At 36.3% G+C, this 21586-nt stretch overlaps 1 protein-coding gene across 3 annotated transcripts in view; it reads right to left on the reverse strand.

Annotated features, from left to right (window-relative positions):
- Positions 1-21586, reverse strand: part of LOC127515291 (titin-like) — a 438556-nt gene that overhangs the window by 262405 nt on the left and 154565 nt on the right. For all 3 annotated transcript variants that reach the window (XM_051898786.1, XM_051898788.1, XM_051898787.1), the window contains exon 6: positions 3505-3834. In XM_051898786.1, coding sequence (XP_051754746.1) covers positions 3505-3834 — 330 coding nt within the window. The remainder of the gene's footprint in view (positions 1-3504; positions 3835-21586) is intronic.

Consider the following 21586-nt stretch of genomic DNA (forward strand, 5'->3'; position numbering starts at 1 on the left):
TAAAGTTTAAAGATTAAAAGATAAGTTAAAAAAATTATGATTGCAGATGCGTCCAGTAGGCGACAATATGAAATAAGAATGTAAATTGCAAATTGAAAGAAGTACGACACGCTGCTTCTTAGTGTCCGTTTCCATGGAGATGTGTCTATTTCGAAGGCTGCTTCTTCCGGAGGATGCGTTTGTCGGCTGCATACGTCATTAAGGATGTCTTATTTCAGGACAGTAACCATTATAAAATTGACCGTTATTCCTAGTGAAGTGTAGATTGCTGTAGCTTCCTTATTTGGATTGTAGTGGTCAGTTTACTGAAATGAAGCAGCCTCATGACGTTCAACTTTAGAAATGAGACACAGCTGATCGAGAACAGCCTGTGCTTCTGTCACTTTACTCTTACTGGTTATAGGTTAAATATTTGCAAAAAGGACTAAGCAATCACAATTCTGTATGCAGATAAATGAAAGAATAAAAAGATCAGAAGGAAAGTGGTAATTTGATCGCTGAAGTTAATCGATATTTTCAGACATTTCTCCTAAAACACTTCTAAAAATATACATAAGGCTGAAATTATCAGCAAAATAATACTGCTGTTGGAGCTTCAATGTGCACATAATGCAGACAAAACATCTGTTTTCATTTAATTTTTGTATTAATTACATCAAAAGTGTTTGTAATTATTGGTAAAAACGAAATGAATCACTGATATTCATTTCTAGTCTGCATGTATATTCTTTTGTATTCACACAACTGCAGGTTGTACAATATTTATATATTTTAAGAAAGTAAAAAAAGAGTGGCAAATTAAACTTGCAATGTGATGAGGTCATGTGATAATTTGAATAATTTATTGTGTTATAATATGATCTGTTTCACATATTAAGAGATTAGTATACAGTTACAGTATATAATATGCTGAATTCAGTAAGCAGTGAGATAGTTTTACATTCTGAACAAAACCAGTCTCTCGATTGGATGTGTGATCACAGTAGAGAGAGTTTATGAGGACAATGATGTTCAACTCACCCTTCACAGAGAGAGAAACAGAGCTTGATTGTGATGAGTTTGGTCTGCCATCTCTCTGTCCTCTACACCAGTACTGACCCTGATCAGATGTAAGAGCTTTAACAATACTGAGAGTGTCTCCATTTACAGAGTGACGCTCAGACGTCTGTAACACACTGTCTCTGCTGCCTTTATACCACTCATATCTCCACTCATGTGTCAGACCATTTCTCCTTTTCCAGTCACTGTAAGTCTCTATCTCACACTTCAGATTGACTGTCTCTCCAGTGAATACAGGACTGTCTGGTGTCACAGTCAGTGTAGATGTGGGTGAATCTGTGAAGAAACACAAATGTGTTCATATTTTGTTCAACTAAATGGTTTCATGCAAATTCTGCTGAAAACATTAAAATCTTGTAGATTCTGTATAAACTGACTTTATTTCCACTGTAAAGGTAAAGTTAACCTGCTCCTTTTTTTTTTTTTTTTTTTTTGATGAGTGATTTCTTTTGAACATCTGAAGTTTTTCTTCTTTTGTAAAACTGTAAAATGATCCAGTATGTCTGCTGAAATAACTGGACAGTCTGAACTTTCTCTCTCTTTCTGGTCACATGCAATGGAGTTTACACAGTGACAGCCTTTTTTCTCTTTTCTTTCTTTTTCTGCAGAATATCAGTGATCAGAGATGTCTGTAAACTGTCAGTAAACAGAGGCTGCATGTTTTGTTTCTAAACTGTGTCTCTGGACAGGATGATGGAGACTAAAATTATCTTCATGATTTCTGTCATATAGAGTCACTGGACTTATTTTATGATTCATTTATGATGCTTTTGTGTTCGTTTTGAACTCTGAAAGCTCATCATCTCATCCTTTAATAGCAATCAGCACACTGTTAAAAAAATGTCCTAAAGAAGAAATACATACAGATTTGGAGGACATGAGGGAGATTAAATTAATTTTTATTTTCAGGTGAGCTAATGTTGTAACTTTGAGTGTTGGATGAAATAAATATTTAATGTTTGATAGACAGTTGATGAACTTTCAGTCATAATCAGAGACAAACGATGACAGGATCATCTGAAAAGTAACACAAAGCTGCATTTGTATAAAAACTCAAAGATTTCAGTAAGTCCAAGCAGCAATAAAAAGATGTTTGATGTTATTGAATGGAATTGAAGTGTAATTAGTGACCATTAACACAGAAGTGTTTTTAGCTGTTGTTCAGGTCTGTGTTCACATGCGTCAGACAGACATCTTTATCTGTCGTGTCTCTGTTTTATCAGCACTTCATGAGTGTTGTGTTTTTAAGATTACACTTAAAGTTAAAAATACTTCAGCTTTAAAATGCATTTAAAGCATCTCAGATCTCCATTCAGTTTCATTCTGTTTTGCTCCTTCAAAAATGGTTTTGAACACAAGAACAGAGAGAACTAGAATGTACATTTCCTGAAGAAAATGTGAGTTGTGTTTGCAGTGGCAAAACTCGGCACTGAGCAGATGCTACAGTGTTCTTCACGATTGCAGGAGAGCCAACCACCATGTCTGTACGATGTTGTGGAGCTGAGATATAGCTTCTTGATGTTGCAATATGGTTGCTAGGGTGCTCTAAACTGTTGCTAGGGTGTGGCTACACAGTTACCATGGTGATATTTACAGACTGTTTTCTCACCCAAAACAAAAGACCCCCATACCCCCATGTCTGTACCAAGTTCTGGTGCTGAGATATGGGTTATTTATGTGTTTGTACGGTTGCTAGAGTACTCTAAATGGTTTCTAGGGTGAGGTTATACAGTATATGGGGTGATATTTAAAGAAGACTGTTTGCCAGTCTGCCAGCCGTGTTTCTACAATATTCTGGTGCTGAAATACGGCTTGTTATTGTTGTTATGCGGATGCTAGGGTGCTTTAAGTGGTTTCTAGGGCGTGGCTATGAAGTTATGTCATGTCACTACTTATTGGCTGCTTGATAGGGTGTTCTGAGTGGCTGCTAGGGTGTTGTTATGAAGTTGCTAAGGTGTTTTGAGTTATTGCTAGGTGGTTGCTATGGTGTTGCTAGGCAGTTGCTAGAGTGTTCTGGGTGGTTGCTAAGGTATTGCTAGGTGGATGCTAGGATATCCTGGGTGAGAAACAGCACACCTCTCCTCAATAATCTGCATGATTTGACGCCACATTCATGGGTCTATGACAAACAGAGCGGGACGAGTAGCGCGGCAAAGTTTTGTCCCGATGAAGAAGAATAATAAGTTTGCAAGAGAACAATATGCTTTGCCTTTGGCAAGGACCACTAATAAAACAGAATCACCACTAATTAAACAACCCTCAAAAGAGAGATGGACTGTAACACTGTCAATGTCAACAAGATGGTCTGTCCAAAGCACAAGCCCTTCAAAAGAAGAGTGAGAACCGTATCATCAGTGTGAATGTAACACCTGAGAGTGAAAGACTCTCGACTGGCTGTGTGATCACAGTAGAGAGAGTTTATGAGGACAATGATGTTCAACTCACCCTTCACAGAGAGAGAAACAGAGCTTGAATGTGATGAGTTTGGTCTTCCATCTCTCAGTCCTCTACACCAGTACTGACCCTGATCAGATGTAACAGCTCCAACAATACTGAGAGTGTCTCTGTTTACAGTGTAACGCTCAGACGTCTGTAACTTTGAACTGTCTTTATACCACTCATATCTCCACTCATGTGTCCAGTCTCCCCACTCATATGTCTGATAATTTCTCTGCCTCCAGTTACTGTAAGTCTCTATCTCACACTTCAGATTGACTGTCTCTCCAGTGAATACAGGACTGTCTGGTGTCACAGTCAGTGTAGATGTGGGTGAATCTGTGAAGAAACACAAATGTGTTAATATTTTGTTCAACTAAATGGTTTTATCCAAATTCCGCTGAAAACTTTATAATCTTGTAGATTCTGTATAAACTGACTTTATTTCCACTAGTAAAGGTAAAGTTAACCTGCTCCTTTTTTTTCTTTTTTAATGAGTGATTTCTTTTGAACCTCTGAAGTTTTTTTCTTTTGTAAAACTGTAAAATGATCCAGTATGTCTGCTGAAATAACTGGACAGTCTGAACTTTCTCTCTCTTTCTGGTCACATGCAATGGAGTTTACACAGTGACAGCCTTTTTTCTCTTTTCTTTCTCTTTCTGCAGAATATCAGTGATCAGAGATGTCTGTAAACTGTCAGTAAACAGAGGCTGCATGTTTTGTTTCTAAACTGTCTCTGGACAGGATGATGGAGACTAAAATTCTCTTCATGATTTCTGTCATATAGAGTCATTAGACTTATTTTATGATTCATTTATTGTGCTTTTGTGTTCGTTTTGAACTCTGAAAGCTCATCATCTCATCCTTTAATAGCAATCAGCACATTGTTAAAAAAAATGTCCTAAAGAAGAAATACATACAGATTTGGAGGACATGAGGGAGATTAAATTAATTTTTATTTTCAGGTGAGCTAATGTTGTAACTTTGAGTGTTGGATGAAATAAATATTTAATGTTTGATAGACAGTTGATGAACTTTCAGTCATAATCAGAGACAAACGATGACAGGATCATCTGAAAAGTAACACAAAGCTGCATTTGTATAAAAACTCAAAGATTTCAGTAAGTCCAAGCAGCAATAAAAAGATGTTTAATGTTATTGAATGGAATTGAAGTGTAATTAGTGACCATTAACACAGAAGTGTTTTTAGCTGTTGTTCAGGTCTGTGTTCAGATGCGTCAGACAGACATCTTTATCTGTCGTGTCTGTTTTATCAGCACTTCATGAGTGTTGTGTTTTTAATGTCACTTAATGTTAAAATACTTCAGCTTTAAAATGCATTTAAAGCATCTCAGATCTCCATTCAGTTTCATTCTGTTTTGCTCCTTCTAAAATGGTTTTGAACACAAGAACAGAGAAAACTAGAATGTACATTTCCTGAAGAAAATGTGAGTTGTGTTTGCAGTGGTAAAACTCGGCACTGAGCAGATGCTACAGTGTTCTTCACGATTGCAGGAGAGCCAACCACCATGTCTGTACGATGTTGTGGAGCTGAGATATGGCTTCTTGATGTTGCAATTTGGTTGTTAGGGTGCTATAAACTGTTGCTAGGGTGTGGCTACACAGTTACCATGGTGATATTTACAGACTGTTTTCTCACCCAAAACAAAAGCCCCCCCTACCCCCATGTCTGTACCAAGTTCTGGTGCTGAGATATGGGTTATTTATGTGTTTGTACGGTTGCTAGGGTACTCTAAATGGTTTCTAGGGTGAGGTTATACAGTATATGGGGTGATATTTAAAGACGACTGTTTGCCAGTCTGCCAGCCGTGTTTCTACAATATTCTGGTGCTGAAATACAGCTTGTTATTTTTGTTATGCGGTTGCTAGGGTGCTGTAAGTGGTTTCTAGGGCGTGGCTTTGAAGTTATGTCATGTCACTACTTATTGGCTGCTTCAGAGGGTGTTCTGAGTGGTTGTTAGTGAGTTGCTAGGCATTTGCAAAGGTGTTCTGAGTTGTTGCTAGGTGGTTGCTGGGGTGTTCTGGGCAGTTGCTAGGATATCCTGGGTGAGAAACAGCACACCTCTCCTCAATAATGCGCATGATTTGACGCCTCATTCATGGGTCTATCTAAGTATTTTAGCTGTTGTTTAAGGTTTCACTGTTGTACAGCACACATGCAGGAGCGCAGTGTTTTTATGATGGTGTTTAAGTACTTTAACTTTTAAAACAGGTTTGAAGACCCCTGCATTCAGCTCTGTCTTGCTCAAACTGTTTTGAACAAGAACAAATCATCTGTGAGAGAATTAAACAGAATTAACCCTTCAAAAGAGGAGAGAGAACCGTATCATCAGTGTGAATGTAACACCTGAGAGTGAAAGACTCTTGACTGGTTGTGTGATTAAAGTGAGTTTAGGAGGACAATGATGTTCAACTCACCCGTCACAGACACAGAGAGATAAACAGATCTTGATTGTGTTGAAACTGATCTTCCATCTATGTGTCCTTTACACGTGTACCAACCCTGATCAGATGTAACAGCTTCAACAATACTGAGAGTGTCTCTGGTTACAGTGTAACGCTCAGATGTCTGTAACACACTGTAGTCTTTATTCCACTCATATCTCCAGTCACTGTGATCAGAGTTTATCTCACACTTCAGATTGACTCTCTCTCCAGTGAATACAGATCTGTCTGGAGTCACAGTCAGTGTAGATGTAGGCAAATCTGTGAAGAAAGACAAAAATGAATCAAACCGCACGTTCAGAGATAATATTTTTATGATGTTTTGGAAAACTATACGGAAGCCCTAAACGGCCATGGATTATTATTTTCTATCTTGTTTTGTCGTGATCACGACTTAATTTTCTCGTCATCTCGACATGAAAGTTCTTTTTACAGTGATTGATTCTGAAACACACTGTACCCGGATTCTACTGTTGCTATAGTAACGAACACAACTTTCACGCGCATCTGATCGACGGATAAATCATGCGCTCTTATATCTTGTGGATATTTCAGCAAAATGTTTACTTCACTTAATAATTCAGTTTACAATAAATAAATACATATAGGCTAATCAATCACTGTTCAATAAATGTACGCTAAACATTTTTATTTGTGTAATTAACATGTTTAATGATCAACAGAGCATTCAACATCTCAAGCGCAGCCAGAGTGCCTTCAGAAAGATGCCAGATTATTCTATAATTCTATAAATTATTCGATTAAACCCACTTTATTTTTCGCATTCGTTTGAAATAAAATTATATTACATAATGTGTTTGTTATTTTTATTCGTCATGTAGGATAGGCTGTGATATCATTAAACTGTCTTCCTCCAGTTTCCATTAAAAAGAGGTGCAATACTCCAGATTTCCAAAAAAACAAAACTTGAATCCAGTTGATACAGGCTAAAACAATCTTGGGATGCTGTTTGAGAAGAGTGTTTATGTATGTGTGTTTTCAACAAAGAAATGCAGAAAATAGGTTACACACTATCACTGAATTAAATCATATTTCTTATCGAGTGAGTGAAACGAACACTGAAACTGCGATGATTAAAATGGCGTCTTAAAGATACACAATAAGGTACAAACAGAACACTATACAGTGACATCAAATTAGTTTAATAAGCAATAAGTTTAGTATCAGACCGAACTATTGCGGTCGTGAAACTGTGGTGAGTCCTGCACTAGTCAGAACGAAAACAGATACACTTTCAAGCAAAATAATCATATTCAAGCATTTAACAGTGAAGTTAATTACTTAACGCACACAATACTGCACAAAATAAAGCGATCACGAAGACTCTCTCTGTCCGAAGCTCGTACAATCTGGGCCAATATGAACTAATACAGTAAAGTGGAAATTTACCGTACATCATCAGTTATATTTGGTAATATACTGACACCTGTTGGCACATTTGTGTAATTTACAGCAGAGATTAAGTCGTGATCACGAGAAAACAACTTTTGTTATCTCGAGATCACGAGAAAGTAAGTCGTGATCACGACAAAACAAGATAGAAAAAAATAATAATCCATGGCCGTTTAGGGCTTCCGTAAAACTATGCAGTTTATACTTTATTTCATGCCATATTTCATAGTATTTCATCTATTTTGCTCATTTTCACCAATAGCATATGAGCATGATTGCAAACGCGATATTGATTGTAAACGTTCAATAAACAAGAAGTTAAAATTAAGTGACTTACATTTTACACACAATTTTAAACAGAAGTTTTTTTGTTTTGTTTTGTTTTTTGTTTTTTGCTATATCGGCAAAGAAAAAAGTTCCAAACAAATCCACAGCAGAACTGTTACAACAACTTAAATGAAATCTTCAACATCTAAGCCTCTATTAATTCTCAATAAGAATTTCTGAATGACAGAAATACAGTCAAACTTTAATCACTTTATTATCTCATTAACTGCAGTTGTTTCAGTGTTACTTTGACACTCTTGGCCTCATATAGACATCGATGTTCATTTAACACTGAGGATTTTGCTGTGCATCACATCACTATAACGTTCTCCACTGTAATAATTAGTAAAGTTTTCGAGGAGGACTTTACTGTGAAGAATGTTGAGTTGTTATAAAAAAAAAAGTTTCAGGAACATCACATTTAAATGACATTCAAAATTAAGGAAACTGGACATTTGAACGTTTCCAAAACCAAAACAGAATGTTTGGAAAACCAAACTTAGAACAAAACAAAACTAATTCTAAGAACAAAAATTTGTTAGCTGGAAACACATTCTGGTCTTGGTCTCAGTTTGTGGTCTCGACTACAACAACAATTATCTGTAAGTCACGTCATTCTCTCTGACTTCAGTACAAAACTCATCTGTATTGAACTCTCTCACTCAAGTCCTTTTCTATTCTCATCATAGCTGTGACTATAACCGTTATCCATAGTGACAGTGACTAAAATATATTTTAAATATCAAAAATGGAGACTCCCATAACACTGCAAAGTCACAATTTACATGATTTTATAACAAACCAGAACCTCCACAAAACACGCAACACACATAAGACGTGTGCAGTGACAGAATAATGACTAAAAGTGAATTTCTTCAGTCCTCTTATAGCAACAGATGTGGATAAGTGTTGAAATATTAATTTTAAATGATCATTAAACAGATCTGAATATGAACACTCACCTGATACAGTCAGTGTAACAGCAGCACTGATGTCTGTCTGTGAGTGTGATCTCTCTCCTCTACAGATGTATTCACCACTGTCAGACACTTGAGCTGTGAAACTGAACTCTGTTGTTGGTGTATAGAAAGGGTTTCTATCTTTAAACCAGCTGTATGTCCACTGAATGTTTCCTCCTCCCTGTAAGTCACATGTGAGAGTGACTCTCTCTCCTCTGAACACACGCTGATCTGGCGTCACCTTCACTACAGGTTTTACTGATAAACATAAAAGTAAATATTGAAAAGCATTGCAGTATCAAGATCACTATCATGAACTCAGAACTTCCTTATAGGAGAAAAACACTATTAAATAAAAATCTATAGTTTGCTTGTAAATTGTAATAATTACATCAAAAATGTATGAAAGTATTGGTAAAAACTAAATGAAACTGATATATTCATCCAGTCTGTCCTTTGTATTATTTTTCTACCTGCTCTGACCAGTAGATGGTGCTGTTTACAGTCAGAATGTTTTAAAAGATCTGAAAAGAAATTGGGAACTTCTAGTGTCTTTTCTCAAGCCTTTATCTCTCCCAGCCCTTCAAACCAAACCATACTGAATGAATAAAGCTAAGCATAGTTGGTGCACAAGATCTTAATGACACAGTCATTGATTACAGTGAACATTACAACTGCAGCACCTCAGAGACTTGAACAAAACTCTCACTGTGCAGAACTCATTCTGTTTTATACAGTGGATTATGATCTTTTGAAATAAATGTCTGACTGAACTATGTTACAACTGCAAGACTGTTTGTTTGATTGATTGAATAAATATCAGATTTCTGTTTTTGCAGCATAAGGAACTACAGTCAGATGATTCTGTGAAATATGCAAAACATGGACATAAAACATCAGCAAAGAGGGAGAACAATTGTGGGATCTTGATGTATCCATGTAGACAAATAAACAACTATAACACAATTCACATTAGTTTTAAAAAGAAAATCAATTTTACTGTAGTAATGCACAGTACCTCCAGCACCTTGATTGAGTCCAGAGTGGATGAAGGACATCAGCACTAAAAGCAGAAGAAACAAAGATATGAAGCATTTCCATTCATTCAACACAATGTAAATCACACACTGAAACATGTCTAGAGTTTATTCTACATGAACTGAAAGTGTTTTTCTGTTCTGATTAGGGCTGGGCGATACAGCTAAAAAAATTATCACAATATAATGTTTCATATTGATCGGTATCGATAATTATTTAAAAAAATTTAGTATAAAAAAATGTTTGAGTTTAACCAATGCATTTTTAATTATTTTAATTAATTTTTAAACAAAACTAAATAAAATGTAAACAAATATTTCTTATATTTTATATGAAGATTAAATAAATAAGTGTTAAAGAAACTTAGAGCTGCACAATTCTGGATAAATTGAGAATTTATTTATTTATTTTTTTTGTTTGTTTGTTTGTTTCAAACCGAGATCACAATTCTGAATGTCAACTAAACGAAATAACGTAATTTACTAGAGGTTCTGACAAAATATTAATTGCTGCAGTCTTTTTTAAAAATTTAAATATATTTGAATTAATTATTTAAAAAAATCTGTTTGGATGTATGATTCAATGACACGCCCATAAATACTCTTGTTTCATTACTGGATGAATCAGTGTATTTGAAAGAATCTGTTGAATGAAGATTCAACGTCAAATACATTTTTTAACAGTCACTTATCGCCACCTGGTGGTGAAACAATGTAATCGATTAACGCGTCATTTTCAGCGCTTCAAGTTTCTTTCAAAAGCTGATTTGCTCTATTTTGATCGATAACATAGACATTAGTGTTTATATCTGAACTATAAACTTTTCTCTCAGTACTTCTGTGATCATTTGAATATTTGTAACACAGAAATAAAGATACTGTGTGGTTAAAAACACTGTTTGTGCAGCTGTTCATACCGACATGACAACTGCTCTCTCAAGACGAACTTTGAAGCAGATCAACTGTAAGACGTAAGGAAACCATGAAACTGCCTCAGACGAGCTGACATGTCCTTTTGTATTCACAATCTCCTCGTCGCCGGCAGGTACAGCACTCATTTTCATGTGTCTCTGTGTTCTGATCTCACAACTGAACTCCACAGCAAGGGACGGAGCGAGCTTGAGAGTTGTTCATGCAACCGAACTTCATGTCTGTTTACATTTTAATGCATTTAAGTGAAACTATATCGAGAGTTTTATCGAACATCTTTTCTATCGTTATCGAATAAGACGTACCGTCGATAAATATCGATACCGTTTTAATGCCCAGGCCTAGTTCTGATGCTCATCCAGGTGAGAACTGATGGTTTATTCTCCAGCATTTAACATCACCACACACAATGACTTCACAGGACTCATGAACTGATACGAGAGTCGATTCACTGATGATTCACTGATGATTCACTGATGCTCAACAACAGAGAAGCAGTTTGAACCACTGAGCTTCACAACATTCAACATATGATGTTATTCTCATCAACTAATGTAATGTCAGACTGTGGTTTCAGTAGTGCTTCTGCAATGTAGTCCTTCGCTTGTTTTGTTCGTTTCTGAAGTTTCAAATGCGTTTTGCTTCCTCTTCTTGTAGGCCTATTTTGCTTTTCTATTTCTATTTATCAATTTTATATAATTCCCTGTTTGCTTCCCCTGTTTGTGTTTGCTCATTTAAAAACAAAAAAAAAAACATGAAAGACACTATAAAAATGTATATAGAATGATGCATTTACATACATGTTAAAAGCAAATATTAACATTAATGTGATTAAAGTTTCACACCACTGGTTCTTCACTGGAACAAAACAAGCTACAGAAGTCCAAACCAAATTAGGTCAAAGTGTTTGAGACACACAACATCACTTCCTGTTTGACTTTGACACCATCAAATTCATTGTGACTTTACAGCGGCTGCAAAAATTATTTGGACACTTAGACACTGGTTTCACAGACAGGGCTTAGATTAAGCCAGAATTACCCCTTATTTCAATTAGGACGTTTAAGTAGCTTTTATAAACGTGCCTTAGAAAATCACATATGCATCTTGAGACAAAACAATGACATTGACATATTTTAAGATATGTTGGTGCAAGTTGCTTTTAGTTCAAACAGCTCAAACATGCATTTTAGTCTGGGACTAGCTTAAACCTTGTCTGTGAAACCAGAGGAGAGTGTTTTTATAGAACAGCTCAGATTAAATGAACCAAACCCAGTTCAGTAAAGTGAACCAGAAAGAGAAGCAGCTGCAAGTGACCTCAATGCTTTTGATGTTCACAATGTAAATGGACTTAAAAAAAGGACTCAATCAAATCACAAAAGTAAACTTGTTTTTGATATATTTTGCAGATTTAATTATATTTTAAATGTGGCCTAAGAGCATTTTCACACCTAGTTTATTTGAGCGCTCCAAGTGCTCTCGCCTCGGTTAGAAATAATTCATACGTCAACACAATAGATGATCTCAGTTCCCCCTAAAATGACACAAAAACAAACCATATTCAGAACACATTATTTTAATGTGGGTGTTGATTGCTTGGTGTGCTCAAACATTTGTGTTGACGTATGAATTATTTCTAACCGAGGCGAGAGCACTTGGAGCGCTCAAAAAAACTAGGTGTGAAAATGATCTTAAACCACATTTAAAAATGTATCAATATATTTGCAATGTATCAAAACAAGTAACATTTAAATAAATATAACAAACAGTGTTCAATCAAGACATTTTGAGAAATAGTTTATTAGCTTTTCAAAATATGAATGAACAAATATGTTTAATATGAAGACAAAAGTCTGACTGTCAAGCATTGGTGGAACATGAAACCTGTGGTTATTCTGTTTGACACCCGTCTGAACTGACTTCATACAACCACTAAAAATGAAGTTCAGACCAAGTGGTTAAAAATAACTGAAAAGTGTCTCAGAAAAGAGAAGTTTGTTCTGAGAAAAGCTCGAGCATCATTTGTTGGTTGATGCCACTTGGTTTGATAAACTGTGTCCATATGACAATAAGTGACCAAATACTTTTTTGCAAATCATTTTCTATAAGAAGAGCAAAGAGAATGAAAAGTGTTAGAAAAGCTGATTGTGTGTTCAGTAGGGTTATAACTTTGACTATTTTTCAAATAAAAAGATTTCCTGTATCATAAATCGATGACCTTTTTCTTAATGATAATAAGGCCCTAATTTCTCTAAGTTAAAAAAGGGACACCCCAGATAAAAAAAAAAAAAAATAAAATAAAAAAAAAATGGAACAAACATACAACAAACATTACTGCTTATAAGTAGCACTTTTAAAACTTTCTGGAACTTTTTTCTTGGTGTATATATATATATATATATATATATATATGAGAAGGACAGAGAGAGAGAGAGAGAGAGAGTTTGACTGAATCAGAAATTAAATGTCTCCTCTTTGCAGATGATTTAGTCATTCTGTCAAAAACAAAAGAGGGACTACAACAACTCCTCGACATCATAGAGACATTTAGTCAAACATGGGCTCTTAAAATTAACCTAGTAAAGACAAAAATAATGATTTTTCAAAACAGATCCAGGTGTAGGGAAAATAGATACACCTTTAGAGCAGGAAACCAGGTCCTCCAACACGCCTACGAATACACCTATCTGGATCTAAAACTGAGTTCAACAGGGAATTTCAATCTGGCTGTGAAGGAGCTGAGAGCAAAAGCAATGAGAGTTTTCTACATGATTAAAAATACAATTCGACATGAAATTCCAATCCAAACCTGGCTGAAAATCCTAAAAGCAATAATTGAACCAATTGCTCTATATGGCAGTGAGGTATGGGGACCCCTAAAAACCCAAGATTTCCCAAAATGGGAAAAAGAAGAAATTGAAACTCTGCATACTCAAATTTGTAAAAGCATATTAAAAGTAAACAGAGCGACACCAAACAACTCATGCAGAGCTGAATTAGGACAATACCCTTTATTGATAACCTTCCAAAAAAGAGCTCTAAAATTCTACCAACACCTTAAATACAGTGATCCAAACTCATACCAGGCAGAAGCTCTACAGTGTCAGGAGCAAAACCTGATCAGGAGCGCCTTATCACAGCTGGTGCTGAAACTACTGCCAAACCTACACAGCACAATCCGGCCCAAACAAATTGTTCAATTGCAGGAACAAAATTACATCAACTATTGGAAAGATGCCACTAAATTACAAAAAAAGATGGAACTCTATTTACAACTAAAAAGAGACTACAAACCAGCAGAATATCTTAGCTGTGTTAAAGAACATAATGTTAGAAAGACCCTAACCAGATACAGGCTGAGTGATCATAGCCTAGCTATAGAGAGAGGACGGCACAGGCAGAGACGGCAGCCGCGAGAGCAGAGACTGTGTTCACTGTGCTCTCAGAGAGAGGTGGAGACGGAGGAACACTTCCTGCTGCACTGTGACCACTATCTCAGCATTCGATCGGACTATTTCACTAAATTCCAGCTACTAGAACCAAAATTTATGGCATCTTCAAATACAGAAAAAATAAATCAAATTCTGGGAGAAAACAGCAAATTGATTGCAACAGCAGCAAAATACGTAACAGCTTGCCACAATCTAAGAGAGACAGCAACCAGTGGACAAAACTAGAATCAGAAATATTCTTAATGTTTGTACAGTTTTTTTTTTTTTTTTTTTTTTTTACATTGTCTTATTCTTTTTTTTGTTGTTGTTGTTATTTCTTGTATGTATATTTATATGTTTATGCATTATATAATCATTATTTGTTCATTGTAATGGCCACTGCTTTGGCAATACTGTGTAAGTCATGCCAATAAAGCGAATTTGAATTTGAATTTGAGAGAGAGAGAGAGAGAGAGAGAGAGAGAGAGAGAGAGAGAGAATTTTTTTTGAATTTTAACAATCCTTTATTATAAAAATGAATCACAATACAATTAATTTACAATATTACAAAAAGTGTGTAAAAGACAAATCTCCTTCAAAAACAGCACAAACACCAAATACCTTCAAAGGTAACAAGATCGTCCATATATTTATAATAATTAAAATCACCATATTTTAAAACAGCACAACAATATTCTGTTCCACATTTTGATCAACTTTCTTTTTTCTACTTAAATAAATAGCCAATTTTGCTTGGCCCAAAACAAAGTTCAATAACTGACAAACAGATCTCTTTTTTCCAACACATATTTAAAACCCAAAATAAATAAATCCATGGGAAAAGTCTCATTACAACTACTAAAAATATTCCTTAAAACCAAAAACAAAGGTTCTAATCTATTACAGTTCACAAAAGCATGGAAGATGGTTTCTCTTACATTGCAAAACAGACATTCAGCACTAACTTCAGGATTTAAGATTGAAATAAAAGAATTGACAGCAACAGAGCCATGAAGAATGAAGTCACCCGTCTTCTTGATCAACGGTGGTTTATATAGTGCTCTCCACTCAGGCTTTCTACACTCGTTTAACTTAAAAAAAATTGCACCATGGAGTATCAATTTTCATATTCAACATATTTTTATTAAAACTAATCACACAATACTTACACAAAGCCTTTCCAGTGCTTGAAAAAAAAAGTCTATACACACGGATCCAACAGTTTCTAGAAAAAAATCCAGAAAATCCTTCAAGGTTCAGTGAATAAAAAAAGCAAGGAAAAGAGTCTTCAGGATTTGGTTTACAAAGACCGTCACAATACTCAGTCAACAAAGTCTTTTCCGTTGGTTTAAGATCTGCCCGCCATTTCATTAATAGCTGTGCAACTACACGTGTTGACCTGATTCTCCAATGTTGAGCAATCGCTTCTTCATTCTTGAAATCGAGTCCTGATATTTCCAGTAACTGGCCCAAAGTTATTACTTACTGCTACCAATGAGCATCTTGTTAAGTCCTGGGAAAAGTCCATTTGCAGACACATCCAGGCATGCTCCACAAATGAAGGGCTCCTCTAAAAGCCAGTGAAGAGACTGTGGACCTTCTGCTTGTTTAAAAACAAAAATACTCCAAACCTTAAAAATATTTCTGTAAAACACTGGCAGGCCAGAAGTGTTCAATTTCATTGGGTCCATAAGAAAAAGAGTCTTATCTAAACCCAGACTCCCAGGATTATGTAAAATGACATGCGCAGCAGCACACCATTTAAAATCAGTTGAGCCAACTTTGTACAAATTGCAAATGAAAGGTTGCTATTCTACTTTGAAGGTGTATTAAACCGTGTCCACCCTCCTCCTTTGGCAAATATAACACATTCTGTGGGACCCAATGAAATTTATCCCAAAAAAAAATCTACTAAGATAGCCTGAATTTTTGTTAACAGATATAGAGGAGGATCAACACAAGCAAACTTGTGCCACAATGAAGATGCAACCAAGTTGTTTATAATTAAAATATGCCCTCTATATGACATCTTTGGCACTAAGCATTTCCATTTGTCCAGACGACCTTTAACCTTTTCAATGACTCCTTCCCAATTTTTCTGTACTGTTAACTCGTCACCCAGAAACACTCCTAAATATTTAAAACCAAATTTACCCCAACTTAAACCTTCAGGAAGTTTTGGTTTCCCATCTGCCCATTTACCCAATAATAAAGCTTCACTTTTACTACAGTTTACACTTGCAGAAGACAGACCTTTAAAAGTTTTAAGTAAATTTAAAAGAACCTGAATGACACTTTGCCTGCTAATCATAACATCTGCGTATGCTGACAAAATAAAATTACTTTTACAGTTTGGCAAACATATAAAGTGAAGTTTGCCCCTAATTTGTTGTAAAAGAGGCTCTATAGCCAAAGAGTAAAGCATACCAGACAAAGAACACCCCTGCCTAACACCTCTTTGAGCTTTAAAAGGAGCACATAAACCACTGTTCACCTTAAGAATACTCTCAACGTCACTAGAAAGAACTTTAATATAATTAATAAAACTCTGACAAAACCCAAAAGCTTCTAAAACTCTCCACAAATAACAATGCTCGACACGGTCAAAAGCTTTCTCCTGGTCTAAAGAGATTAACCCACAATCTAAATCTAACATCTTGGAGACTTCTAAAACATCACGGACCAATGAAACATTATCAAATATTGATCTACTGGGAACACAGTAAGTCTGGTCAGGATGGATAACACCATCCATCACTCCTGCTATTAGCCAGGCTTTTAGAGAGCAGTTTATAATGACTACAGAGTAGTGATACGGGTCGCCAACACTTAATGTCTGTAAGGTCGCCTTTCTTAGGCAGGAGGGTTAACACTGCTCTACGGCAGCTCATGGGCAACTGACCTTCAGCCAGGCTTTCATTCAACACCTCCAGCAGGTCCTCTCCCAACTCTGACCAGAAAGACTTTTAAAAGTCAACAGGCAGACCGTCGATTCCGGGTGCTTTTCCGGACTCCCTGGATGGCCCTACTCTGACCATTCTTTTTCTCTAAATTGAAAAAGAACTTGGATGGAGCATCCATTTGGTCCACACTCTGGAACCGACACCTGACCAGAGCCCCCCGTGTTTTAACACCCAGTAAATCAGCCAATTGTGTCCTTTTACTTAATAAAGAATCCAAAAAACTATGGGCACCAGTTGACTCAGCCAATTCTTGAAGTTTTAAAATGTCAGCCTCCAAGATGTTCATATTCAGAGACGCATCCCTAGTGACGTTTCGAGTATATTGTAAACAGAATTGTTTTATTTGGACTTTCCCAAAATCCCACCACTGTCTCAAGGATTTAAAGGAATTCCTTGTGGTTCTAAACTCATCCCAAAACAATTTAAACATATTTTTAAAATACTTGTCACTTAACAAATTGGTATTCAACTGCCAATATGCACTCCTTGTCTTAATGGAAATTAAAAACACAGAACACTGCACCATACTGTGATCAGAGAAACTCACTGGGGTAAATAAACCCTTCTTACAATATTACAGTGATGCTTAAAAACATAAAATCGATCTAATCTTGCCAGAGAAATCACACTGTCACGAATATGAGTCCAGGTATACGGTCTTTGTTTCTCATACAACGGTCTCCAAATATCACATAAATCATGCATCTTAACAAGCTGAATTAACCGATTACGAGAGGCCAAGTGGGGTTCAACATGATTCCTATCCAAGTTTGATACCGTACAGTTAAAATCACCACCCAAGAATAAATATTCTTCCACAGAACATTTTTGCAAAGCAGAACACAAAGTATTTAAAAATAGCATTCTTTCTACTGATGAAGTTGGAATGTACACACACATAAAAACAAAAACAAAATGCTCCTACTTTTAAAAATATACAACATAAATTCACAAATCACATCAATTTTATTTGTTCGCTGTACTCCCAATCTTTAGAATCCATATGTTTGTAAGGAACAGATCCAAATTCAGCCCTTTATCCATCGATCTTCATTTTCATTCTCAGCAACAGCGACCGCCACAGTCAAAGCTCGCGCTCGTTATGATTCAAATTTGAAAGTGGCGCCACCCTCGAGAAGCGTTACGACATGGTTTACGGCACTGATATCGAACGCTCATTGGTTCTCACCTTCGTCACAGATTGCGACATGCCGTGTTTCAGTGGATTGACATTTGAAATGAGTGCGCGCCTTCACGGAGAGAAGCCGGATTCATCATATTTTCATGGATTAATAAGTTAAATTCTGCTCTGTACCCTATAAAAAACTATTACCGCCAGAGAGGACTGTGACTGGAACTCATCATCATTTGAACTACTTTTGGTACCACTTTTGACATTTTCGCAAAAAAAAAAAAAAAAAAAAAAAAAATATTGTGATTACGCTTGTTTGTCTGTCACTCTTTTATTTATATTAGTAGGTAGTTTAAAGAAATGGTTATGGGTAGGTTTAGGGATAGGTGTAGGATTAGTTGCTCAAAATATCGTTTTAATGTTATATTTTTACTAAAATTGTCATTTTCCTACACATTTCTGCCCATTATGTTTTATTCTTTTAACATTCTGTATAAAATGGGTAGGTTTTTAGGTTCGGGATGGGGTTCAGGGATCTTACATTTATCTACAAAACGATAAAAGGGAAATTATACATATATCTTTAAGACATGATAAGATTCGTAAATATTTTACGTTTTTTTCGCTGTAAAAACGTAAGTGTTTTTACGTTTTAGTGCCATAATTACGTCAATATTGTACGTTTTAGCACCTTTCTAAACGTACAAAAATGTACGTTTTGTGTCTTTGAAAGTTACGTATTAATACCTACGTATTAACAATGAGACCAGGCTGAACATAACAACATCTATCTTCTTCTGTTTAATACCTCAAATATTTCAGCTCTCTTTCTCATTTCTCTTGCCCCATTTACATTCAAAGTCGCAATATTCACTTCACTCATGTTTAAAGAAAAAGAGAAGAAACACAGCAGCACTCCACACACACACACACACACAGACACACACACACACATCACTAGCCAAACTATTATGCTTTCTTGCTAACTTCGTTTGCATTGTCAGAAGTGAGTTTTTTTTTTTTTTTAAACGATATACTTCCTTGTTTGTAAACAAGCCCTCCGACATAAAAGACCTAGTTTTGTCCACAAACTGTTTTGTGTCGGGAAAATACTCATCAACACACACCCTTCTCTTATTTTTTGTAGCTCTGAGAAAGAGCTTAATATCGTCCAATTCATAACTGCGACCAGTGAAGTCACTCTGAGAGAAACTGACGCTAGAATCAGAAGACTCACTGCCACTTTCCATTCCGTCCTCACCAAAAACACCTTCCACGTCTGCTTTCTTAGCCCTAACAGCTTGAAGGTCACTAGATTTCTTCCTTTTAGAAGGGATTTTAAATTCACTCTGCTCTGCCTCCATTTCAATGCCATCACTAAACAAATTAGGCTGCAAAGCTTGCTGACTTTCTTGTCCGTCTTTGTAACGGATTTACAAGACTGAGTATTCAAGATTTCACAATTTACCGATCTGTTTTCATCATTCATATTGTTGGGGTCAGTCACCTGAATTGCCGCGGACTCTCAGCGGCTCCCTCTTCCACTGCACCTGTCTCTGCCACAGGTGGAAACACGTTTGACGGTCCAGCCTTAACCGACTCGCCATCACTGCCAATGTCATTAATCGGCAAGTTATTTTCTTTATTTTTACCAGGACAGGCACGGATTAAATGTCCCACTTCACCGCAATTAAAACCTTTCATCTTTTCCGTTGTAGCATAAATAACAGTCAAAATCATCAAGTTTGATATGCAGAGACAGATCTAAGTCCTCATCATCCTTTATGATCATATAAACGAATCGTCTAAATGAAACCACATGCTGTAAGAGAGGCGAAGCACTACCGATTGGTATCATTTTAATGGGCAAGACCACTTTACCATATCGGGACATAATTCTCACCAAAGTTTCACTTATGAAAGGCGGAACGTTGGACAGCAGCACCTTTTTGGATGGCATGGAAAGTGGGAGAACAGGAGTAAAGAGATTGTCAACAACTATTCCAGTCTCAACCAACTCATTTGCTTTTTCAACAGAGCTAAGAAAAATGACAATGGCACTGTTCATTCTAGAGGCTGATATGTTTTCATGCCCCACAACTTCTCCGACAGCTGAACAGCAATCCTCCACGCTCACCGCGGACGCCACTTTCACACCATGACGCCTTGTGAGTTTATTTAAAGGGATCTCCTGGTGTTAAGACTTGTATGGCTTAATATAATGTAAATGATGTCTCTTACTGAATTATGTAGTAGAAAACCCATGAAAGATTTACGTTATTTAAAAAATCCATTACATATTTGGACAATGGGCGGCGCCATTTTGTTTGCGTTCTATGTCCATGACATTAAATGGTTGCACAATGTCAGCTTCTTACATTACTCTATGGCTATTTTTACTGCAACACAACTCGGAATATAATATATGATGCCACATTGTGCAGCTTTTGGTTGTAATTTTCAGTCGATGAGCCACAAGAGAAGCGATGTAAGTGTTTACTGCTTTACTAGAGATAAGAAGAGGAGAAAAGAATGGCAAGTTGTGAAGAATGTGGACGAATAAAACTTCCTAAAGATCCGCGTCTTTGGGTCCGTTTACACTTGGTCACTTCATACGTTTTCTCTGATCGGATAGCTATCCGATCGTGAAAAAACCAGGTCTAAATGCCTCCCGAAACGCACTCGAGACGGATATAAATCCGATCGCTCAGACCACTTCAGGAGGTGGTGTGTAAATTTAACTCCTCCCAAAAAAACAATAAATAAATAAATAAATAAATAAAAATATAATAATAATAAATGTGTGAGAGCGTGTTATAGGTTAAATAATGCTGCCCGCAAAAAAAAAAAAAAAAAGACAGTCAAGGTCAAGGTACATAGCACACGGCCCAACCAAACAAATAAACCAACACTTGATAGCAGTAACCCCAGCAGAAAAAAAGAAAAAAAAGGCTCACTCACAAAACTCCAACCACCACTCACGCTCAGTCACACCGAATGTGAGTGAGTGAGTGCGCGAGTGCGCTCTGAGCAGATAACTCAACTTGATACTTTTTGATATTTGTTTCAGTAGCAATATATAGCTAATGTCGCACAAGATAAGTGATACTACCTTACAGAAGAACAAGGCTATCTGGACCAAGTGAGATTTCAGCAATCACATTAAAGAAGAGGAAGTGTGGCTTTAGAAGAATCTTCACTAGAAGAAAAGTGCAGAATGCCACTCCAAATGCAAATTATTGGACAGTACCAGTTTCTTGGAGCAGAAATCAATGGAAAAAAAGGAAGAATAAATTAAAATTATGGAAGAATATATTGAATGTGTCGGATCAAGTGATACAAACAAAGCTTTTTAAGGTGCTGAAGATTAATGATGAATGTGTCAGGAGGGGAAATATGATGTCCTGAATGAAATTTGATATCATAAAAGTAA

Source organism: Ctenopharyngodon idella, chromosome 7 (assembly GCF_019924925.1).
Source record: "Ctenopharyngodon idella isolate HZGC_01 chromosome 7, HZGC01, whole genome shotgun sequence".
Lineage (NCBI taxonomy): Eukaryota > Metazoa > Chordata > Actinopteri > Cypriniformes > Xenocyprididae > Ctenopharyngodon > Ctenopharyngodon idella.